Genomic DNA, 18,955 nt, shown 5'->3' with positions numbered 1-18,955 from the left:
CTCACAACCTTTAGTATCACTAATAATTGCCGTTGTTCCAGGCAGGTGTTCCGAATACGTTACTCGACAGACAAGGTATCAGCAAACAGCTATCCTACCCTTTCGAAAGATCCTCTTAGCATACCGGTAAGTACACCATCCTCAGTTCATCGATTCTACCTACACTGCCATACTTGCGGGATTATTCGGAAGTTCTCATTATGGTCTTGAAGGTCATGGTGAAGCATGGGAGTTTCATTGCCTTTCCACGGCCGTCTTCCAGAAATTATATGTGACTTTTGCGGAGCTTCATTAATGTACCATTTTGCTGTACAATGATCTTCACCTTATTCTTAACACCACATTTGGGATGCTTTAAACTTGTCCCAAACTCATTACCTTTCTGTTCTAATTTCACCCTCGATTTCTTCACTTGGCCCTTGTTTTCCTTCGCCTCGAACAAACTGAGATCAAACTCTTCAGACTCTACACATCCTGTTGATTCCCCCTTCTCCTTAGCACTCATCTCGAGATAGATTACTGTATCCGCACAATACTTGAACGGCAGCGAGCTGAAAGCCTACCGTCTAATCTGTGCCAGTGGCATTGTGTATGGACTCGCAAACATCACGACTTTCACAGATACATTGGGTGAATCACGCTTGCCCTCCCGGGACTTAACCTGACTAGAGCTATATTTGCAGTCGAGACTACTTGGATTTGGTTGTATTCATTCTGCTGGCCTTCTGGTTAATCATCTTGGTCCTTTTCATATACCTCATGAGCTACTCACGACTCCTACCTCCTACACCTGCACGCAATATTCTCAATTCCCAAAACTCCTGCGACGATACTTGCAACTCCGAAGTTGGAGTCTTGTGCGGTCACGAGTTTATTTTCGTAATACTAGCTGACCTAGATAAGTAGAAGAATCCCAACTGACGCGTAACCGATTTGTAGCCACGGGGCTTTCAATTCCCAAAATCAATTGCTTTTGGTGAAGCACCAAGTAGTACAGTAAGTCACATTTCGTTTGCTTTTACGGAAAGTTATCGTACTGTCCTCATCCTCCCCCCTCTCTCCGGTTGTTTGCCTTTCTTGGACAGTCAATACGTGGTTGTGAAGCAATCTGCAAGAGTTGGTTCCCCCCAACCTCACTACAAGCAATGACAGATAAATATCTCAACCAAGGCCATAGTCACTGCCTTGCCCCACCCACATCCTGAATACGTTCACTTGCCCATCTTTCTAATTCCTTAACACCCTGCGTGGCTTACCGGCCTTCAATCCTTTCAACCCGAATTAATAACCCGTCGACCCGTCACACCGTCATCTCAATTTTACATCTGTTGGACTGCTATCCCTCCTCCCCTCCACAACCACTCTCCCCTGTCATTACGGCTTGAAGCCGCCAATCGTTGAGCTTCTGCTCTTCGCTCCAAAATTTTGGCCCGACCATTGGGGCCATCTCTTCCACATCTGTACAATTAAAAATGACTACCTACTAAGTACACCTTGGTCTCAGATCTTCACCATCATTTCGGCAACCATACGCTGCAATAACACCAACTATCCCTAGATTAAGCCATGGACGGATTCAACCCTTTCAATGGCAAGCCACCGTCCAACGGCTCTGGTTCGCAAGGTGATGGAGGCTCGCAGGGTCCTGGTGGTCCTGGCGGCCCTCCCACTGGCCTTCCCATGGCTCCCACCAACGGTCAAGGCGGCGGCGACTCTGGACCCGGTTTTACGTCTGCCGAATCAGCGCGACAGACTCTATGGTACGTGCGGTCCACCCGCTCGTGATTTATCGATGCACTGTACTGTGAACTCATACCACTCTTTGAAGCTGCCTAACATTACTGTTCTCCTTTCCCTAGATATGGTATACTAACCTCCCGCAGGATGGGTGAGCTGGCTGGCTGGATGGATGAATCATTCATCCGCTCCGTCTTCTCATCAACTATGAATGAACACGTTCAAGTAAAGATTATTCGCGATCGTCACTCTGGGTTAGTCGAATCTTGTATCATACTACTTATTCGGTTACAGCTGACATTATGCATACTTAGTAATGCTGGGTATTGCTTCGTCGAATTCTCTGGACCAGACGCTGCGCAAAAGGCTTTGCAATTGAACGGCTCACCTGTTCCGAATACTGATCGAGTATTCCGCCTCAATTGGGCCTCCGGTGGTGGCCTCGTCGACCGACGCGACGACCGAAGCCCGGAATACTCCATTTTCGTTGGTGACCTTGGCCATGAGGTTAACGAATTTGTTCTTGTAGCACTCTTCCAGGCTCGATTCCCTAGCTGCAAGAGTGCTAAGATCATGACGGATCAGCAAACGGGACAATCTAGAGGATATGGCTTTGTTCGCTTTTCTGACGAACAGGATCAGCAGCGGGCTCTTGTGGAGATGCAAGGTGTTTACTGTGGCAATCGACCAATGCGTGTGTCCCCTGCGACGCCAAAGAACAGGCATGTCTTCCCACTGGTGCACTTGTAATCATAAAATACTAACTGAATGTAGAAGCCACCAGGGCGGGGGTTTCCAGAATTTCGGAGCCCATCAGATGATGCCACCTCAGCCGGTTCAGCACCACGGAGGTATGGCCAACCAATGGATGCCTCCGCAGCAGCCCAACTACGGTTATCAGCCACAAGGAGCAGCACCTGGATTTAATCCAATGGCTATGAATCAGTTTACGGACCCAAATAACACCACTGTCTTCGTCGGTGGACTCTCGGGTTATGTCACTGAGGATGAGCTGCGATCGTTCTTCCAAGGTTTTGGTGAAATAACTTATGTTAAGATTCCGCCTGGCAAGGGATGTGGCTTCGTCCAATTCGTTCATCGACATGCGGCTGAAATGGCCATTAATCAGATGCAAGGGTATCCGATTGGCAACTCGCGCGTCCGATTGTCATGGGGTCGTTCCCAGAACAATTCGGGGGTAGGCACCCCTTATCGCCCTGCTCCCCCGCCCCCTCATTATTTCCCTCCTGGTCCGCAAGGTCCTCAAGGTCCCCCCGGCCCTCCTTTCGGTGGTCCTCCGTTCGGTGGTAATGGTCATCAAGGCCCACCCCCGGGTGGCTTGGGTCCTCAGGTAGGCCGTTGTGACCCTGTATTCAAAGAGAACATTGCTAACTTTGAGACGTTGTAGTAATCGCCACAAACTTGCACCTTGGCGTTTCGCGTTTCGGCGTTCGAGTCAATATCGCCTTTCCGTCTACTCCTCAATTTCGATTACATACTCTACGATGCCATTAACACCAACTCTTTCCTTTGCTTTGCATTTGACTTGATCAATTGCTTCGTCGCCTTCGTCAGTCCACAAACCTTCCTGCGCAGCACAACGTTCCAGCAGACTACCGCCTTCTCTGGACTTATAAAGTAGGTACACTTCCAAATAAAGGATTGATATTATAATTAACAACATTGTCTCTAGACCAGTACATCCGCGATTGAGGATGCCGCCCATGATGATTCTGCGAGTTCGTAGCCTCTGCTGAGTGTATGGCATCGTTCCTGCTGTGGTTGTGGCTCAAAATTTATGGGACGGCACTGTCACTGGCGTTCTGATCCTGGACTTGTTTGCCTTTGGGCGCTGTTCTTTCATTCTGCTTTATTTGCAGCCGCGGGCGCTCTCTCGTTTGACGAACATGACGATAGCATAGATCAATACATCTGACAAGACCTGCATTCCGCTGTTGTTTCGAAAATATTCATGATTCATTGAACTGATGCGGAAATCCAAGAATTCAGATTTTCTTTCCAGGTCTTGAATATATACGAACCAGTAATAATGTAAGACAGCATTCTGCAGCCGAGTGAGACCAGCGTGACGATGTGGAAACCTGTATGTTGCAGACAAAGGATTTGAAGCCTTCATGCGAATCTAAAGCCACACAATTCCAAAGTTTTGGGTGTCAAGAGAAGTAATTGAGGTGCGGTCCATCAATCCTTGTATATTGTCATCACGTTGAGTACTGTTGTCTACAGAAGTTGCAATTGTTTGGGCACGGAGGCGGGGTTGGCGGGGGTTGGTGGGGCGGGTATATATATAGCCTCTGCAGCCCATAAGTATCTAGGTGATGAAGATAGGTCCCGCAACGGCTACCGAGATGTTAATATATCTTCATCACCTAGATACTTATGGGCTGCCGAGGCTAACTATTCGCAACTCTTTACATGATAGCCGAGTCCGTGGGAAGACTCCCGGAATGCTTACATATCGTCATCACATAGCTACCTCTAGGCTAAAGAACGCTATTTGTGTGAATTATGTCTGTAGAATATTCGCCGCCTGGGGCATATTATGAAGATCTAGGGAAGGCAATAGTCAGGTCAATCACGTTAAAAAGCAAGACACTTCGCGATCTTCGGAATAATGGACTCGATATGCGCTATTCAAGACAGTCACCAAGATCCAGGAAGACGGGCCAAGGATAAGGCTAGATACTCCGATATCCAAGACGTCCATTATACTATTAAGTTAGAGATGTCAGTTACAGCAATTTTGTTGGCTCAAAGGAGTGACATGGAGACCAAGGGCCACCAGGCAGTTAATCACTGCCTTGTATTAATCTAGAATACTTGACAAGGAGTCTGGGATGGCAGCTCAGTGGAGTTTTGTCAGAAGATGTTATCTATTTGAAAATCTTTCTTTGAGTCAGCATCGTGATTCATGCTAGGCTTAGAGGTCCGGGACTACAGTCTAGTGAGCACAGTCGAATCTGGCCAGTTGAAGTCTGGGGGCAAGCTTTTCTTAATTGGATACTGTTGGGACCAAAGGAGAGTATACAGTGCTACCAAAATTAATTTAATTTTTGCATTTAATATTGCTTGGTTGGCTGGTGTAGTTGGTCACTTCGCTGGTAGATAAGTACCGATTTGAGCCTCGCCCACTTGGGTCGGTGACGAGTCGCGGGTTCGAATCCCGCAGCTGACACACAAGGGGGTTTAGTCAACCCTTACGGCGCGCTGCCCACCTTGTTGACTTCGCCTACCTAGCGATAATAGGGAGATTGGTGCAGTTTAGGATTACGAGCATCCTAGCCAGTCGACCGTCAAGCACTGCGTCGGCGGAATATAACTCGACAGCCGGTCCAGAATTCGAATCGTTAATCCGACCCCTTATCGGACCCCCTCTCGCCGCGATTCTTGCGAGCGTCTAGACCACGTTACGGTCTATCCACTTGAGCGTATGGTTGAGATGTATACGCTCGACGAGAACCCCAATTAGCAGATATTACGGCTTGTCGCGACAAAAAATAGTCGAGCATCTTCTGCACATCAGCAGCATCCCACCCCTGAGGACGAATTTAAGTGTCACATTACCACACTTATCGGTAGTTCAGGCAGGGGTTGTAGCACAGACTTAGAGAGGGACAGGAGGTTTAGTAGTCGTTTGGCTACAAGTTTACCTGTATAACCGCCCGACGCGGCTTAAGGGCCCGCTATATCATCTATAGCCCCTTAAGGGAGTACTTGTAGAGGTACCGAGGGTTAACACCTACGGCGTATTTAATATTATTTAATATTGCTTGATGAAGGCAGTAAAGTATTAGTCAGTAGCGACATTGGCCGACTTGTGACGTTGAATGTGGTTAGAAGAGCATGGAACATATTAGAGCAAAGCTGTAAGAGGAGAAAAGTAGCAATGGTGAGTCAGCAGCTATGTGGAACCAGTGCTCGTTTGACCTCGTTTGACCTGGTCATTATATCGACTCCAAAGACCAGGGTATCTTTAGGGTTATATATCTGCTGATACAATCTGTTTTTATTATAAGTTACTAACTAGGGGGGCAAAGAAGATGAGCAACAATAAAGAAGTTATGCCCATTTTGGTGTACACAGAACTAATAGTTGGTCAGCACAAAGGTTTGGGACCTTCTGAGACAGATATAGAGTCTGCAGGATAGGAAGGTGTTAGGGGAAAGGGGACTAGAATGCAGGACGAGGGGCAGGATAATTGCTCGCTCATCTTGAATGCTTACTAAAGGTCCTCTTGGCGAAAGTATTCAGCTGTATGGGGTAGATGAGAGCCGAGTTATCCACCAAGCAAGTAGTCCGTGCCTCCTGATCGAAGGCGAAGGGAGTTGAAGGACACAGGTAAGTGAATCCAGTCAAGCAGGTGACCAGACTGAAGGTCCGACAGGAGATAAATAGTGTGGGATGTCTATATTCCAGTCTTGTTATCCAGGTATAAACTGGCCTGGGGATGTGAAGACGACATGGCAAGAAGGGTAAATGGCAGCAACGCCAAAAAATAATATGCACAATGTTGAATTCCTATATCGAATTAGCGTCAATTCGTCAAATGTCATACCTGCAATAGTGTCTCATAACGATGCCGATCCGTCAGGGGAACCTGACAACGTAGCCTTACTCCAGTGGGCATCCAAAGCCAGACAAGCCTCGCCCTTTCAGATTCACAAATTTCTCTTCAATTCAGTCTATGAAAGGCCGACGATGCACAAGTCGTCCGTCCATAAGCGAAGCTCGATACCGTTTTCTCAACATCCCCCACCCCGCCTCATATCGATTTCCAACAACACTCCAATTCCTGTTTATCATGTTGCTTCTACTTTCCCACCGAGACATCAGGAATCAATCGTTACCCGGTTTTCACGGCCCGCCTCGTGTTTCGGTGTATCACGATCCAACCAAGCCGTTTCCTTACCTCATCCAGGCAAAACGACACCAGTGCCAACCAAAATGGCTCGCAAAATGCTCAGCGCCGAGTTGAAGTCAAAAAGCACAGTGTAAAATCAAGTCATTGCTGCAATTTGGAAGGTCAGGACGTATGGCACCTACCTGACCGACCTGGGAACCAAATAGTTGTTGGAAGCCGAGATTGAAGATAGTCGGTCGTGGGTCCAAAAGGGCTAAAACCGAACGATACTAGATAAGAGCACATATATTGGCGAGCTAGGCGGCAAACGGTTAGACAGGCAGTCGACAAGGTAACGATTGTAGGTGAGTTGTTGATACTACGGCCAAACAGCGTCTTCAACTTGGCCCCGAACCATTGAACCTGCCGCTCTTAGCAGGAATGTTCCCAAGCTACAATGCTCGAGCCGCCGAGCGCAAAAACAGTACTCAAACCTCCAAATTCAGCCCTGCCCGCAATATCACATGGTCGACACGCATCCATATTAATAAATGGGTAGATGAGCTCTAAAGCCTGACTGGGCTTAATGATCTCCAAGGTAACATGGCCTTTGATTAACATAACAAGGGGTTCTCAACCCAGTTGCTCATAGGCAAATTGGGCTGAAATCATCATCCGGCCTTCTGAAGCGGTTTGGCAGGTCGTATGGACGGCTAAATAGAACGATATTGAGACAGTAGAAACCAGGCAAGTCCAGATCCACGGTTTAAAAATGATTCAATGCAATGCGTATTATCCTAATCTACCTACAGTACAGGCCGAGGTCGTCATCAGATGCCCGTGACTCCATGCACCCATTCATCATCCCCGGGCGCCTGATTGGTCTACTGACGATCATGCGGAAGCTCGAGATGGAGGGCGTTGGTATCAAAGTTCGGGAAAGGTTCGAGGTAGGGAAAGCGGTGTACAGTTTATAGAGTCTCCATTTTGTCGAGGATGGAGCGGGTGAACTGGTGCGTCGTGGCGTCACCACCCATATCGCGGGTGCGCGTCTTGCTGTAATAAATGTCAGTACGAATATGGTTCCAGTCCAGAGGCATAATACTATAGAAGATATAATAAACTTGCCTTTCGGAAATTACGTCGTAGACCGCCTTGGAGATGCGGTTGGCGTGGTCATCCAGGCCTAAGTGACGGAGGAGCATAGAACCAGACAGGATCAGAGCGGTGGGGTTCGCCTGGTCTTTGCCCTTGATATCAAGGCCGACGTGACGGCAGCCAGGCTCGAAGACAGCGACATCGCGGCCCATGTTGCAGCCAGGGACAATGCCCGGCCCACCAACAAGAGCAGCGCCAATGTTGGACAGTATGCCACCATAGAGGTTGGGCATGACCATGACATCGAACTGCTGGGGCCGCGAGACGCACTGCATGCTGGCGTTGTCGACAATCATATCGGCGTACTCGATGGACGGATACTCGGCACCCACTTCCTTGCACGTGTTGCGGAAGAGACCGTCAGCGAGCTTCATGATGTTGGCCTTGTGGATGCACGTGACCTTCTTGCGGTTGTTGGCCATGGCAAAGGAGAAGGCGAACTTGGCGATGCGCTCCGACTTGGCACGGGTGATGATCTTTAGCGACTCAACGACGCCCGGCACGCTCTGATGCTCCAGTCCGCTGTACTCGCCCTCAGTGTTCTCGCGGATGATGCACAGGTCGACGTCCTTGTGGCGCGTCTGGTAACCGGGGATGTTCTTGATGAGGCAGATTGAGGCGTAGATGTCGAGCTCTTGGCGCATGGCCACGTTGAAGCTCTGGTGGCCGGAGCGCGCAATGGGCGTGTGGAGGATGCCCTTCAAGCCCAGCTTGTTGCGTTTGAGGGAAGCGACCGACTCGCGGAACATGGCCTCGGCGCTGCCTGGAGAGCCCGACTCAACACCCGACACCTCAATCTCCTCCCAGTCAATGGGCACATTGTCCGCCTTGAAGATGGTCTTGACGCTCTCGGCCACCTCGGCACCGATACCGTCGCCGGGGATCAGCGAGACCGTATATTTGCTGCCGAATTTAGTGGGTTTGAAGATGTCGGACTGCACCGTCGCGAAGGATCGAGAGGCATTCTGGAACTGCGGTTGCTGGCGGGCAGCTGCTCGCGCCAGGCGCTGACAATGAGAATGATGCGTGAGCTATTTACTCGGTAGTACTCGGTAGAGGAGGGGGACATGTGATAGCGGCGGCCATTGAAGCTGGCATTGGAGACAATTGGAACGCATAGGAAGCGAGAGGGAAGAGAAGCTTACCTGAGCAGCTCGGGCAGAGTTTTGCGACAGCATCGTACCGACTGAATATAGGGATACTTGGAGTGGGGAGGAAAGGATGCAATGCTGGTCGTGAGAAAGACTTCGGCAGCGAGGTAAAAGTACTGTATCCAGGCCAAATCAGATAACAAATAGCGCACAAACAAGAGATACAGCCGCCCATCGTGGGAAACTGCCACCCATTGGGCCGATGGGCCGACATGCTCCGAGCTCTCAAACCTTCGGCTAGAACGTCACCTGTAACGCTAGGCCTAACATAGTTTTAGCGTGACGGCAGGCGAACGCTTGTCTTGAACTCCCATATGCCACTCAACTCATTTGGAACATTTGACCTATCCAACATCATAATTGAAAGAAATGTTAGACTTTACTTGAACTTTTGACCACTCTCACTTCTGAATTTCTCCAGCAGAGTTGTTAGGTGGTGTGCTAGACCAATCTAGTTTCTTCAGTCCATCTAACCGCATTGACCACCTTTTTGCATGCACCCCCATTTTGCAGGGTCTAACTGAATCAACCTAAATACTCGTCCATATTATTTATATACAGAACATACTTAATTTAAATGTCCGAAGACTTAGATATATTCTTTCGAGCCCTCTTTTTAGGAGGGGCCCTTCCTTCGAGAAAAGTATCAATTTCTAACTGCTTATCCGGTAAAATAGGCCGTGTTCGCTTATTTCGCTTGTCCTGGGCTGTTCGGATCGCTGATAAGTTAACGAATACTTTATTCGGGTCTGGCTCGACGGGCTGGCGTATATCTGGAGCTTATTTATCGAGTTCTTTATATAGTTGCTCGTTTTCGATACGTAATTTGGCATTCTCGGCGGCCTGGAGTGTAAGGGCCTTGCCCGCCTTGCCTACTAGGGTACGAATCTTACGAGATACCCCGCCCTCGGCTTTCTCTATCGACTGTAGTTGGCTAGATAGTTGCTGCGCTTTCTGAGGAGTAAAATCAACTAAAGGTGGTGATATATGAGGCTCCGGAGGATCACAAGATACGTCGACTAGTCCTTCGGAGCCTAGGGGCCATATACCAGTCTTCCGCCAGCCAGATTTAATATTTTCCGTAGTAAAGGCTCTCTCCGAGGCACGTAGATATGCTCCTAGCATACGTTGCTTGTAAATTGGGGCTGTAGCCTTGTAGGAAGCGTAAGCCCTGAGCTCTTGGCGGTAGTAGGTCTTCAAAGGTGAGAACGGCCCGACATCGCACGGCTGGAAATCGTCACTGCAGTGTGAGGGTAAATACAGCACGGCGACTCTATTCGAGTAGGCTCGGATCTTGTTCGAATCGGACGCTCTAACTCGGCTAGCATCTATGACGCGCCCAATTTTGGTACGTATCTGTGGATGGCGGCTAACGAAGTGATCCACCCAGTGTTGGCCGAGTGTGTATTGTTATCCCCTTGAGCAAGGAGGATTTCGGCAGCGAAGTCGGCCACATAACGCTTGCTAGGAGCCCGTCCACACACTTCTTCGTGTAGGATCCAGTTCACGATAACCTCCTCTTGCTCTGGAGTCAACTTTTGTTGCCTGGAGGCCGCGTCGCGATGCGAATTACCGTGACGAATACGGTAGGACAGTGTAGTCCCCTTGATACCGTACCGATGAGCTGCTACGGCCTGGGAAGAGCCCTGACAGACAAGCTCTTTAGCGCGTTCGATTCGCTGCTCAAAATCGTCCAGACTATTCTCCACTGGATTAGCCATTTTGTACGTAGATAGGGAGCAATTGCGAGGTAAATTGAGAGACGTCGTGTTGTTGAGGCGTAGAAATTCCCTGCAAAATGGGGGTGCATGCAAAAAGGTGGTCAATGCGGTTAGGTAGTTCATTCCAGCCTAGATTGTCGATACCGAACTCTGACCTGTTCTGACCTGCTGACACCAGTTCTTTGTTATTGAGCCTGACATACCACTCACTGTGATCGACAGAGCTTTTACAGTGCAGGACATCAGGCAATTAATATCGAGCTCTGTTCATACAATGACTGGAACGTCTGAATTGGTTGAGCATCTGTACGTCATTTATGTGTACAACTACATGGCTTCAACCTCGTTGTCCGTGCCTCATCTCGCTCCTCTTCGACAGAGCCGAAGAACCTGTGTTGAGCACCGAGAAGCTCATGTTGGGCAACGAAAACTCGAAGACGCCGTCCTCACTAGCGACAACCTTCTCTTTGGTGGTCTTGACCACATTGACACCTGTGAAAGGGTCGTTGTAGCCATACGGGTTCTCGGGCCCGGTCAAGATGGTGAGTTCGGCCTCGGTGCCTGCCTCTACGCCATCGAACGACAAGGATACGGGGATATCTGCTTCGTTGGTCGAGTTGTACACAGCGCCTTTGAATATGTACGCCCCAGTGTCTTCGTTCTTTCCGGTCACGTAGTACAGAGGGATGAAGTCCGCTGTTGAAGTCAAAGTGTGCGTCATGAGATGTCCGGCAAATAGTTCCCAAATATACCAGCTGGTGGACTTGGTAGTCAATGCTGGATCAGCGGCGAATTGGACCATTGTTGAAGCCCAAGCCCAGCTGTCGAGACTTCGGATGATGGGGGCCTGAGACGGTCAGTAAAGTGATAAATAATCCAGTCACTGTTTTTGTATTGGGGATACGAACATAGCATGCACCGATGATCTTGTTTGCGTTCCTTTCATATCCAATGAGAGAAACGGCTTCGCCAATAGCACCGCCCCACCAAGGATACTCCATCAGTCCGCCGTCCCAGTCAGTGCCACCGTTGGGGTGGACTGCTGCAGCCTCTCCTTTATGGTGTTAGCTTTATCTCAACCAGTTCAAGCCCTAATAAGCACGTACCAATGATATGCGGGATTGTGACGTTGTCAAACAAGTCGTATTGCTCAACCATGGAATCAGGAGTACCGTAGATATGGTAGTCTCCAGCCCCAGGCTCAGGTATGGTGTAGTTGTCAAAGACAGAGCCAGACGAGATAACCTCAATATCGGGATATGCGGTGCTGATGGCCTCGAGAAACATGGGGAAGCGGTATTTCATATACGTTGCCCAACCCTCAGCACCACCGGCAAGCCAGTCTTCGTTGCCCACTTCAACGTACTGCAGCTTGAATGGCTCGGAGTGACCGAGACTGGCACGAACTGAGCCCCATTTCGAAGTCGCTGGACCACGAATAAATTCGATTTCGTTCAAAGCGTCGTCGATGAAGTATTGCAACTCGTCTTGAGGGGTGACGCTGCCGTCAAGAGCCATACCGCCGTAAACTGCAACGACTGTTTTGGAACCATGTCAGTATGTTGCTACGTTTAGTACCATACAGCTAGTGCCAAGCAACTTACTGGGTTCCATGCCCATATCTTCGGCTAGATATAGATACTCCATGAGCCCAAGCCCATTGGTTTGCGGGTAACCCCAAACACCGTCAAATTCCGGACGATCCTTCAGTGGTCCAATGGTGTTCTTCCAATCCCACCACGTATTTTTGGTAAGACCTTCGAGCATGTTACCACCCGGGAAACGGAATAGGGTCTAGGAACCGTCAGAAAATGCAGCTATGTGATCTGCGCTCGTGAACTTACAGGATGGAATTCTTCAAGAACTTCGGCAAGGTCGACTCTTATGCCATTCTTCCTCCCTTTGTATGTTGGAGGGAACAGGCTGATAAGGTTGAAATCCAAGGAGTTGTCCTCAATACCCTTTTCCAAGTCAAGTCAGCTAATTTCCGTCGATAAAGACAGTTGGCAATGCGAACTCGAATGCTTACTCCGGCGTCAAATGTGATGGCAAACGTGTTGTTGGAATTGGGTGCGTCTTTTTCCGGCGTCAACTCGAATTGATGCTCAATCCACTCGAGCGACGTGCTCATGGACTTGACGGTGGTGCTGCCAAACACCTCGCCGGTAATGTTGGACTGGAGGGAAGCCTCAAAAACGCCGTCATATCCACCCTTGACCCAGAATGACCCAGTGTACTTCTTGATTTTGACATCCATGCCGAAGTAACCATCATTGTAGAAGCCAATGATGGTTTTGGACTGGTTGCAAGAATCAACAGAACTGTTTGCCTTGCCCGCGGCGACGTTCATGGAGATAGGCAGGGCCGTTGATAGGGGTTCACTCAGGTTCTGCAAACTTAGAGCGGCACCGTTGATGGGATACCAGTGGGCCAGTGTGACTGGGTAAACGGCACTCCCCTGAAATGCACGATTGTTAATGAGTTCAGCATAGAGCCCGCCGTCGCCCGAGTAGTTGATATCCTGCATGGTCGTATTAGTTTCGGTCTTCCATAAGTTCTAGTAGATGATATGCAATTGCTTACCTCGTGGAGAAAGCCATATTGGTGTGGACTAGTAGCATTGCCTCCCTCAGAGCTAACCGTGATGTTGACAGCAGCTGCTAGGGATACGACGGCAGCAGCCAGGGCCGCAAGCTTGAGTGACACCATGTCGAGTTCGAATTATCCAACGACGTGATAACAACAAGGGGCAGCACAACGGCAGTGATCGAACCCAACAGGAAATTCCAATGGCATCAAACACAAAAGACGCACTCTCCCGGTACTACCTCATCGACGTTATATAAAAAAGCTTCATATTCGGAGATTGCGGGGAGTTGGGGTCTCCAGGTTTTCCCCAAGCCCCAGGTCAGGGGAATTCCACGCCATGTAACCACGGCATGCAGGCAATACGAATGGATCATTATTTTGATCGTAAATACCAGGGAACAGGGCTTGACATGATATGCGCACCTATCGGGTGGTTTTACGCGTCTTTTTGTGACGGTGACTCAGTAAGATAATTAATTATACCATCATGTTCTTCTAAGATCACGACTGACTCAAGAATACGGCCGCTGTGCCGTCGCGTATCGGCATTGGAGTAATAACGACCGAATGCCACGCTAAGTCGTCGGTTTGAAGCACCTCAGAACTCTTAGTGGTGGAATACCCCCAAGAGATATCCAGCCTTGGTTCTGCGGGTGCACCACTAGTAGACTTGCATCCCATTGTCTGTGGAGTCCGGAACGCCCAATGATGTCGACGGTCAGGTTCGTGGTGGATTCGTCCAATCTGCTGATTTCCCCGCCCCTTCTTCCCCCCAAGGTCTCCAAATACAAAAGCTTTCTGAACGAAAGTGGATATTAAAGAAAACAATCCTGACCCTCAGCGATGACGAATGACCCAAATTCTACATGCACTTGCGGGTGTTTCAACTGACTTGATCCTGCGTGAACTGAGCCATCATGTCGAAGGTGGAAAATTGCCAGCATTGGATGACTGATGGGCCAAACGTCCATTTAGACAAGGCGAGCTTGAAGAATTTCCGGATATTCCGTAGCAAGGGGTAGGGGCCTCCCTGCCCATGCGGTTGAGCGGTAAGTTATTCTTGATGGCAACCTTGGCAATTATGATAATGTGTCCAAAGCCAAAGATGAGTGAGTGCGGCGACATGTCCTATGAGGCGGTCAGTATGCTCATCAGCTTGTGAAAAGAACCATGTTTCCCGCGGTGGCTGAGAAGTTGCTGTCACCGTTGTTGTAGTTGGAGTGCCTGTGCCCGCGCTGGGAGCCTGACAATTATGGTTAGTAACTGTAGGGGCTATACCCGATATGAACGGACTCGAAGGGAATTTGAACCTTTTGTTATTTTTGAAAAAGGCGGACTAAAAGGGGATACACAGTACTTTGGGGCTACTTACTGTGTAGTCTGCCGGCGTGTTACCCTCGCCTACTCCAAGGTAATCATCGCTGCCGTCGTCGTCACCGTCGAGCACGCTGTGTCGAGTGGGCATGTCAACTCGTGTTACTTGTAGGGCGAGACGGGCTTCAAGGCAGCTTACCTATTCTTCCTCTGGCATGGGCTGGCCGTCTTTCGTCGCTGAGCCTGGCTTGCTTCCTGGGAGTACAGGACCAATTATGATTTGGGGATTGTGAATCGAGAATGGGTCCAGCGATGGTGGGAATATCTGGATGGTAAAGAGGATGAGGTTTATGGGGATACACGTAGGGCCTTGGGCAGGCTTCGGCTCGATAGTATTATTAGCTTCGGATACCTGCTTGCTGACCACCGTCGTTTTGGATATCCGGACAAGCTCCGTCGTGTAAGGCGGGGGGTCGATAGTAGTGGTCGTGCTGCCCGTCGTATTTACAAATGGCCGGGATTCCCACGTCGTCGTCGCCGTGACCTGGGAAAAGACCAGTGTGTATGGGTAGTTGCAACTCACTGTCGATGGTTCGGCCCAGAAATCATCTGTGAGGTACAGAGATCCACTCGTTACACCATCTTCGTCCGCATCTGGTGACCAGGTGTCACTGAGCGTAAGTCCAGCGAGGATTTGAATGGCACCGGGAAAATGGTTCTAATCGGAATGATGACTTCATGGGGCAGTGTTAGCCCAGCTGGGTACTTTGTAAGTGATATATAGAGATTTACTGTTATTAGAAGTTTTGTAACCTAGTATAAAGTGTTTTAGTGGTGTGGTTTCTGAATTAAACTTTCTTCATTTAACTCGCAGGAGTCTCAGCTATTATAACTTTGGGATAACCAGCTAAGGAGGCACCCAGAACAATTAATATTTGTCAGTTGAAGTCGATAGTGTGCCTATTTTAGCAATCACAATCCTCCCCCCGGGGGGTAATTATGACCTATACCATGGCTTATTACATCCTCGGGTAGTTCTATTTCAGAGCTGATTATCTTAAACACTAACAGATGAAGTGTAAGTCTCGGTATCAAAGTGATCGGATGACTGTCTCGCTGCCGAGACCTCTGTATCGCGAATACCTCGATGACCACCCATTCTTCTCAATTCTATTTCTTCCTCAGACCCATCCATCTGAGTTGAACCGTTGATTTGGGGTAGGTTCTTCGTAAACTGCGTCTAAATGTCGTAAACTTTGTATCTCCTCCCTACTCCCTCCATTTCATTGTTTTATGAGAGTCATTGTTGGTAGACTTGAATGTAATGAAACCTCTAATAGTCTAGCTGCGTAAACCACTAAAGAGTCTGTAAGGGTTTGTGCTAGTAAGTAAGTCCTGCTGCGGAGTCCTTTAGCAATAATATCGGGGTCTGACGTATGGAGTATCGGGCTCTGGATAACTGAATGTCAGGGTACGGCTAGGCCGAAGGCAATAGTACAGAGTGATGGGGAGTAACGGGCGTCCCTCCTACGTAATACCGGGTGGTCACTGGCGGTCTCAGGTAGGGGTGCCCACGGTGATGCATTGATCTCTGCCCTCTCTATCTTCCTCCGTCTCGACTCCTTACTTATAGCCAGCCGAGGTTCTCTCTTGGATTCTGGATGTTTGCTTCCGTATGTCTGTGTTCCTCCGACTTCGGCCAATATCTTGGACAGCGGCTCCTTATCTGCAACCAAGCGATTCCCTATCCGCTGCAAACGGCTTCCTACCTGGTGGAAGCCGGCCCGCCTCGGATGACACTTGTGGCTCTGACAACTCCTTCCCTATCCTACTTCGAGATGGTCCTTATATAGATAGCTAGGCCGCCGCTTGGACCCGGCATAACAGCAGGGTCGGCGATGCCAAGGATCTTGACTCTCGTCATCCCAAAGCTTCACATAGATTGTAATCATGATTCGGGAGTCTTTTGTCCGAAACACCCCTCCGGCGGCCCGCCGGTGTCCTGCGTTCAGTGTCCTGACACCCACTGGTGCCTATGGCATTCTGTTCTCTGACACTGAAGTATTCAAGTAGGGTAACTGGGAATAGAGTCGTCAAGGCAGTTTGCCTCACCAATGGGTTAGATTGATGCTTAGATTGATCACTGAAGTAGAGACTGCCTATCTATGAAATGCCTGGGAGTCCTGTCCCTTATATGCCCATCTCTCCTTCACTGATCCCCACTTGGATATGTTGGTTGTATCCACCCCTGTAGGTCACGTGACCTATCGGTCCTTTCCTTCCTCCGATGCGGGGTCCCGTGATCCTAGCGTCTGTATCCACCTAGCCTGCCGACGGGCCTGTAATGTTGGTTCTGTCGAATATCACGTGTGTCCAATCGAGTAGTCAGAAGTGCATAAGATTGTATTATGAGTGAGGTGTGTTCTTGTCTGTGTTCTATTCTCGCGAACTCCCGTTGCTCTGCCCTTTATAGATTCTTTCGGAAATGTCGGAGGTGCATTGTTCAGGTGTCTGACCCCGAACTTCGGAGTTACTTTCGGGAAGAGGGGTTCATTTCGCCGTCTGAACTTCAAGTGACACTAGTCTTCTCTAGTGCCATATTATTTCTGAACCTAGGAACCAGGTGTCCTATCTGACAGGTTCAGGGCCAACGGTTCGTAACAACGTCGTACTACTAAATCTTCGTATTCTTTCCGTGGTTCCCGTAATAAGTATCGTTTCGGTTCCTACGTATCTTCTAACTCGTTGTAGCCCTTCTACCGAACTAAGTATCGCTTACTCTTTAGCGGTCCCTTATACGCTGTTATACGCAAAGGTGGTCAAAGATTTGTGAGGTTGTAAAAGCATGACATTCTATCTAGTCCTATGGAGCACGAAGGTTGGACTTAGTCCCGAAGGGCTAAGTCACGTGGTAACCTTGGTGGTCTTGGCAAAGCCCACCAAGGTTGCCTAACATACGCTATAATATAGTCGACCTCATATTCTAAGGTATCGTCACTCCCTACGGGTATTACCTAGTAATAGACCGGTTCCTGTCGAATATCACGTGTGTCCAATCGAGTAGTCAGCAGTGCGTAAGATTGTATATGAATGAGGTGTGTTGTTCTGTGTTCTGTTCTCGCGAACTCCCGTTGCTCTGCCTTTTATAGATTCTTTAGAACATGTCGGTAAATTTGGTGTTACTTTTGAGAAGAGGGGTTCCTTTTGTCGAATATCACGTGTGTCCAATCGAGTAGTCAGAAGTGCATAAGATTGTATTATGAATGAGGTGTGTTCTTCTCTGTCTGTCTTCTGTTCTCGCGAACTCCCGTTGCTCTGCCTTTTATAGATGCTTTAGAACATGTCGGTAACTTTGGTGTTACTTTTGAGAAGAGGGGTTCCTTTCGCCTTCTGAACTTTAAGTGACAATAGTCTTCTCTAGTGCCATATTATTTCTGAACCTAGGAACCAGGTGCCCTATCTGACACCTTTCGCCTTCTGAACTTGAAGTGACAATAGTCTTCTCTAGTGCCATATTATTTTTGAACCTAGGAACCAGGTGCCCTATCTGACAATATGATTCTAGCATTACATGCGCTTCAATCTGATCCAAAATTAAGTGTACGTCGCGCTGGTCAGATCTATAACGTACCTTTTAGAACCCTTGCGTATCGACGCGACGGTAAAACCGCTCGAGCGATTACGCGATCGCCAACGCAAAAGTTGACTCCTTCCGAAGAAGAGGCAATCGTACGACATATAACCGACCTAGATTCGCGAGCATTTCCTCCCCGATTGAGTGGTGTTGAAGATATGGCTGTCACGACCTGGGTTGCATCGCATTGGTAGAGACCTCGATTAGGTGCTATCGACGAAGATTCTACTCTAAGGAGCGAAGGAAAGAAGATCACAAACTTAGGTTTGAGGGAGCGCGACTAAGTCGTCCACGCTTGGCGGGGCTCCTGCAGGGGTTATGATTGGCTTCCTATCTGGCACTGCCATGGCAGGTGTTCCAGCTGTAAGTCACCTGGTTGTAGTGAGTCTGCGAGGGTTGACCTTCACAATGGCCAACCGATTACTTCGAAGTCGCGACGCGGGGCGCGTCGGCGTCAACTGGGCCTCGAGCTTCGTAAGACGACAACCAGACCTCCGGACGCGTTTAAATCGAAGGATCGACTATCATAGAGTCCTCTGCGAAGACCCCGACGCGTATCGCGCGTGTTTTGACCTGGTACGGAATACAATTGCGAAATACGCGATCCAGTAGGAGGATATCTACAACTTCGACGAGACCGGTTTTGTGATGGGCCAAATCTCGTCCGAAATGGTCGTGACGACTTCTGATCGGCGCGGAAGGCCTAGAGCAGCCCAGCAAGGAAATCGGGAATGGGTTACAGTTATTCAAGGCGTTGGGTCGTCCGGTTATGCCCTCCCTCCGTACATCA

General features: G+C 49.1%; 4 protein-coding genes across 4 annotated transcripts; 1 reads left to right on the top strand and 3 right to left on the bottom strand.

Annotated features, from left to right (window-relative positions):
* Nucleotides 1–1,566: 1,566 nt before the first annotated feature.
* On the top strand, nucleotides 1,567–3,145 carry BCR38DRAFT_458967 (uncharacterized protein; the record flags this gene model as incomplete). The annotated part of the gene is made up of 4 exons (XM_040862230.1): nucleotides 1,567–1,760; nucleotides 1,884–1,991; nucleotides 2,052–2,459; nucleotides 2,512–3,145. 4 exons carry the CDS (start codon nucleotides 1,567–1,569, stop codon nucleotides 3,143–3,145), a joined length of 1,344 nt encoding a protein of 447 aa, XP_040714303.1.
* A 4,061-nt stretch (nucleotides 3,146–7,206) lies between these two features.
* On the bottom strand, nucleotides 7,207–9,086 carry BCR38DRAFT_438682 (isocitrate dehydrogenase subunit 1). The gene is made up of 3 exons (XM_040860592.1): nucleotides 8,902–9,086; nucleotides 7,727–8,763; nucleotides 7,207–7,654 (listed from the first exon to the last, which is right to left on the bottom strand). The coding sequence occupies exons 1-3, from the start codon at nucleotides 8,932–8,934 to the stop codon at nucleotides 7,570–7,572; spliced, it is 1,155 nt and encodes a 384-aa protein (XP_040714302.1). The 5' UTR covers nucleotides 8,935–9,086; the 3' UTR covers nucleotides 7,207–7,569.
* Nucleotides 9,087–10,965: 1,879 nt separating this feature from the next.
* On the bottom strand, nucleotides 10,966–13,337 carry BCR38DRAFT_467090 (alpha-L-arabinofuranosidase; the record flags this gene model as incomplete). Its single annotated transcript, XM_040862738.1, has 7 exons — nucleotides 10,966–11,475; nucleotides 11,537–11,682; nucleotides 11,735–12,166; nucleotides 12,233–12,422; nucleotides 12,473–12,589; nucleotides 12,658–13,149; nucleotides 13,212–13,337. The coding sequence occupies 7 exons, from the start codon at nucleotides 13,335–13,337 to the stop codon at nucleotides 10,966–10,968; spliced, it is 2,013 nt and encodes a 670-aa protein (XP_040714301.1).
* Nucleotides 13,338–14,730: 1,393 nt separating this feature from the next.
* On the bottom strand, nucleotides 14,731–15,690 carry BCR38DRAFT_486732 (uncharacterized protein; the record flags this gene model as incomplete). The annotated part of the gene is made up of 2 exons (XM_040864065.1): nucleotides 14,731–15,249; nucleotides 15,601–15,690. 2 exons carry the CDS (start codon nucleotides 15,688–15,690, stop codon nucleotides 14,731–14,733), a joined length of 609 nt encoding a protein of 202 aa, XP_040714300.1.
* Nucleotides 15,691–18,955: the final 3,265 nt, after the last annotated feature.

This window comes from Pseudomassariella vexata, assembly GCF_002105095.1.
Source record: "Pseudomassariella vexata strain CBS 129021 chromosome Unknown BCR38scaffold_9, whole genome shotgun sequence".
NCBI lineage: Eukaryota > Fungi > Ascomycota > Sordariomycetes > Amphisphaeriales > Pseudomassariaceae > Pseudomassariella > Pseudomassariella vexata.
The sequence above is the reverse complement of the archived record's forward strand: the minus strand, read 5'-3'. Positions and strand labels throughout refer to the sequence as shown.

Bases quoted from the DNA above. Each gene is read 5' to 3' on its own strand.
- BCR38DRAFT_438682 (XM_040860592.1), bottom strand. From the start codon at position 8,934: ATGCTGTCGCAAAACTCTGCCCGAGCTGCTCAG. The intron at 8,764-8,901 runs GTAAGCTTCTCT...TCTCATTGTCAG, and splicing joins ACTCTGCCCGAGCTGCTCAG to CGCCTGGCGCGAGCAGCTGC. The intron at 7,655-7,726 runs GCAAGTTTATTA...CATTTATTACAG, and splicing joins TACGACGTAATTTCCGAAAG to CAAGACGCGCACCCGCGATA.